Here is a 3,479-nt window from a genome sequence, read left to right as displayed (position 1 = left end):
AGGGAAATGCTTGCCAGAACAAAAAACCTACTTCTCTCTCTGTTAGTAATTTCTAAGGAACTCATAAAACTTTACAATTTGTTTTTTACCTTTTAAGTATGTAAAAGTCAATTTTAACAGAGTATAAATAAACTCAGGGCCAGTTTCACCTGTTGGTGGCATTGATGTGTATGTCATCTTCCTCCTTACTTTTTCTTCTGCTTCCTTCTCCACTTGGGAATGTGCTTATTAGAACAAAAATGGTCACTTTAGGTAGTCATGAGAATGCACAGAATTTTGAAATAGTTCTGATATTGTGAGGATGTGACTTGGGGAATATCTTAGCCTGTTGTAAATACTTTGGTGTTGCTGAAGGCACTGCACAGCAGGGACATCTCTGGAGAAGAGGCAATAAAAATAACAGAGAGGGTCAGATCTGTGAAGCTTGAGCTGTTTCAACAGTGAAAGAAGCTTAACTCTAACAAATATCCACTGACCAAACCCAAGAGAGACATAAATGGATTACTTTAAAATTGGAAGGTTTTCTGTGGCACCATTAAGCCTGTATTATAATTACAGTGTGTCCACGTGTGTTTTTGAGGGTTTCTTTCCAGCTGTTAATACAGAGTGGAATTAATGAGCAGTAAATTACAAAGTAAGATACACTCAACTCTGTGTCTTCACATCAATCATTTTCACCTTTTATGTTCTCTTTTGGCTCTGCTGTCCTGGTAGTGAGAGTGTCATGAGGATGTAGATCATTCTTGCTGGTTTTATCCCTTCTTGAGCTGCTCAGGCACAGTACTGTGATGTTTACAAATCACATGTTCTGTTTGGGGTACAAGTGCTGTGATGTGTGTGTGAGGAGCAATGCTGACTTTCTACACCGTGTTACCTTTCAAATGTAAATAAGATAGTGATTTTTACCCCAATGCTTTGCATTCATGTAAGTGTAAATGAAAATCTAGAGCAGCAACCCAGACCTCTCTTCCCTCAAAGCTACATTCTTTGCATTTCTGTAAAAAGTAAAAGATTCTGCTTTATCTAAATACTTTCTCAAATGTGATATAATTTCTTTTAAAGATAAACCCAAATTGCCTGAAAACTACACAGATGAAACCTGGCAAAAACTGAAAGAAGCTGTAGAAGCTATCCAGAACAGTACTTCAATTAAGTACAATTTAGAAGAGCTCTACCAGGTAAGTGTTACGTACTGATGGGGCAGAGCTTTTTCAGTTCGTTGTAGCATTTTTTTGCTTAAAACGCTTATGATGCAGTGATAAGAATATGATATTTTGCATGATAACTGCTTTTGTCATGGAAAATCTTGTCACCAAATAGTTTCTCCATTTTAATATAATGAGTGAAAATTTTACAAGACCTAACGTTGAACTCAGAACATTTTTATGTGCCACAACGTAATCCAAGCTAGGGGTTTGCCTTGCCACTTATGACTAGAATGAAACAAGGCAAGGGGCTGTGTTCCCTTTCTGGTTTGGAGGTTATGGTGTGTGTCTGCTAAAGGGGAAAAATGTGAAATCCTGAAATGCTGGTGTTTAGGAAAGAAAAAGATGACTTATATTAAAATATAGTTCCTTTTCTGAAGATGGTATGTGTTTGTGATCAAGTGTCATAAATCATTTAAACACTGAAACTCTTCATTGACTGCTTGAGAGTAAGTAGAATACCATTTTTTCTGCACGAATTGCATTTTTTTGTCTTTTTTTTGCATCGCACATTTCTGTCTATTCTCACAATTGAGAATCAACGTTTATTCCCAGCCACAGCTCTGATTGTTGACTTAAATGTTTTAGGAAGTGATCAGACTTGAAATACATTTCCTGATTCTTTGGTATAAGCTCAACTTCTGCTTTTGCAGCTGAATGTGTTGGAGATTTCCCCCTCCTCACCTTTTCCCTGCTCACGTCATGCTGCTTGCGGTTTTAGCGGCCTAGCAACGGTGCTGTTGAGCTGGGTATTAAGCACTTGAACTTTTTGCTCTGCTTTTAAAGCCTTTATTACCTGGTTAGCTGTTTAATTTGTTCCTTCATGTATATATAGCTTTCTCACCATCTCTTTTCAGTGTCTTTCCTTCTCCTGACCTCCCCTTTTTAATACAAGGGGCATTCATATATGGGAAAAAAAATCCTATGATCACAGAGTTTGGGACAGATTTAAAGAATACATTGCCATTCCTTATGGAACAGAGTTCCTCAGTCCAGAGCATTCTTAAACTTGCTATAATCTTTCATAATGTTCACATAATTAACTAAAAACAGTGCTTTTTTAACAGTTTGTCAGAACAATATATAGTATTGTTACTTTTGCAAAACTTGGTGAAACTAATTACAAATTACAACTGACTGTACTGGCTGGTGTGGTTAATTAATTACTGCAGACTGAATAACAGTGCAAGTAACTGTTAATTAAATGCTTGAGGGATATCCAAAATTGTTGAAAAATACAAAGTTCCATTGAAACTCTTGCTTCTGTTTCACAGTTATTGGTTAAAGTTCTGCTCACTCTTACCACAAGCTTAATTTAATGTTGCTTCTGCTCAGAAACCAAAAAAACAGCTTTTGTTGTTTTAAATCTCAATAGCTCAACACTGTAATAACTCAGATACTTCTCAGTGAAGTAGGGATGCAATCAAATATGAAATTTTTCTGTTTTTAATAAATCTAAAAATAAATGTCTTGATTTAAAAATAGTAATAGGAAACACTAGTGTTTTTAAATGCTAACTAAACTAATGTCATTTCTGAACAGCTGCTTGGTAAATGGATCTGATGCCAAATATGCCTTGGCAGACACCATTAGTCAGGCATAGAGGGGCATTGCAAAAGAGTCTGCAAAAGTTCTGCTGCACATCTCAAAGGAAGAGACTTCATTTTTTTTAAATACAGTTAAACTTCTGGTGTTTGGTCTGTGTTGAAAAATCCCACTGGGCAAACATTTTTAAGCTTTATTTCTTTTGGGGACAATAGCTTCACACTTGCTTTGTTCTTCCTCAGCAAGAGAAATGATGCACATCTTTGAGTAGCTGAAGCGCTACAGAATTGAAAGCCTCTTTCATGGAATAATTTTCTTTAGATTAGTATCTGAGAGTAGAAATCTTTGGTACCCTAGTTATTTTTTTTAAATCAGAGTTAAGTACTTCTGGAAAGTTCTGATTTTTCACTCATCAGAGCTGTGTTCAGGTTTTTTTTTTTCACTTTTCCTCAGCACACAAACCCAGGTGTGGATGCTGCAGTTAAAAAACCACAACACCGAAACCAAACTAAAAACCCAACAGCATGTGTTACAAAAAGGAAATATGACACTTCTTCGGATCTCCTGACCATCTTCAGGGCACAGATTCCCTGATCAGAAACATTTACTCCACTAATTCTCGAGATAATTTTGTGAACTAGAGCCTCTAAAATTGTTGGGAATTTTTGATACATTGCAATTGATGTGTAAGGGCAGTAATTAAATTTGCAAAGCAAAATAGTGCAGTAG

The 3,479-nt window shown here is 36.2% G+C and overlaps 1 protein-coding gene across 1 annotated transcript in view; it reads left to right on the top strand.

Annotated features, from left to right (window-relative positions):
* Positions 1-3,479, top strand: part of CUL4B (cullin 4B) — a 20,784-nt gene that overhangs the window by 2,316 nt on the left and 14,989 nt on the right. The window contains exon 2 of the mRNA XM_009074950.1: positions 1,063-1,178. Within this exon, the coding sequence (XP_009073198.1) occupies positions 1,063-1,178 (116 nt within the window). The remainder of the gene's footprint in view (positions 1-1,062; positions 1,179-3,479) is intronic.

The sequence above is a fragment of the Acanthisitta chloris genome, unplaced genomic scaffold (genome assembly GCF_000695815.1).
Source record: "Acanthisitta chloris isolate BGI_N310 unplaced genomic scaffold, ASM69581v1 scaffold20695, whole genome shotgun sequence".
NCBI classification, from domain to species: Eukaryota; Metazoa; Chordata; class Aves; order Passeriformes; family Acanthisittidae; genus Acanthisitta; species Acanthisitta chloris.
This window is presented reverse-complemented; position numbering and strand designations above follow the sequence as displayed.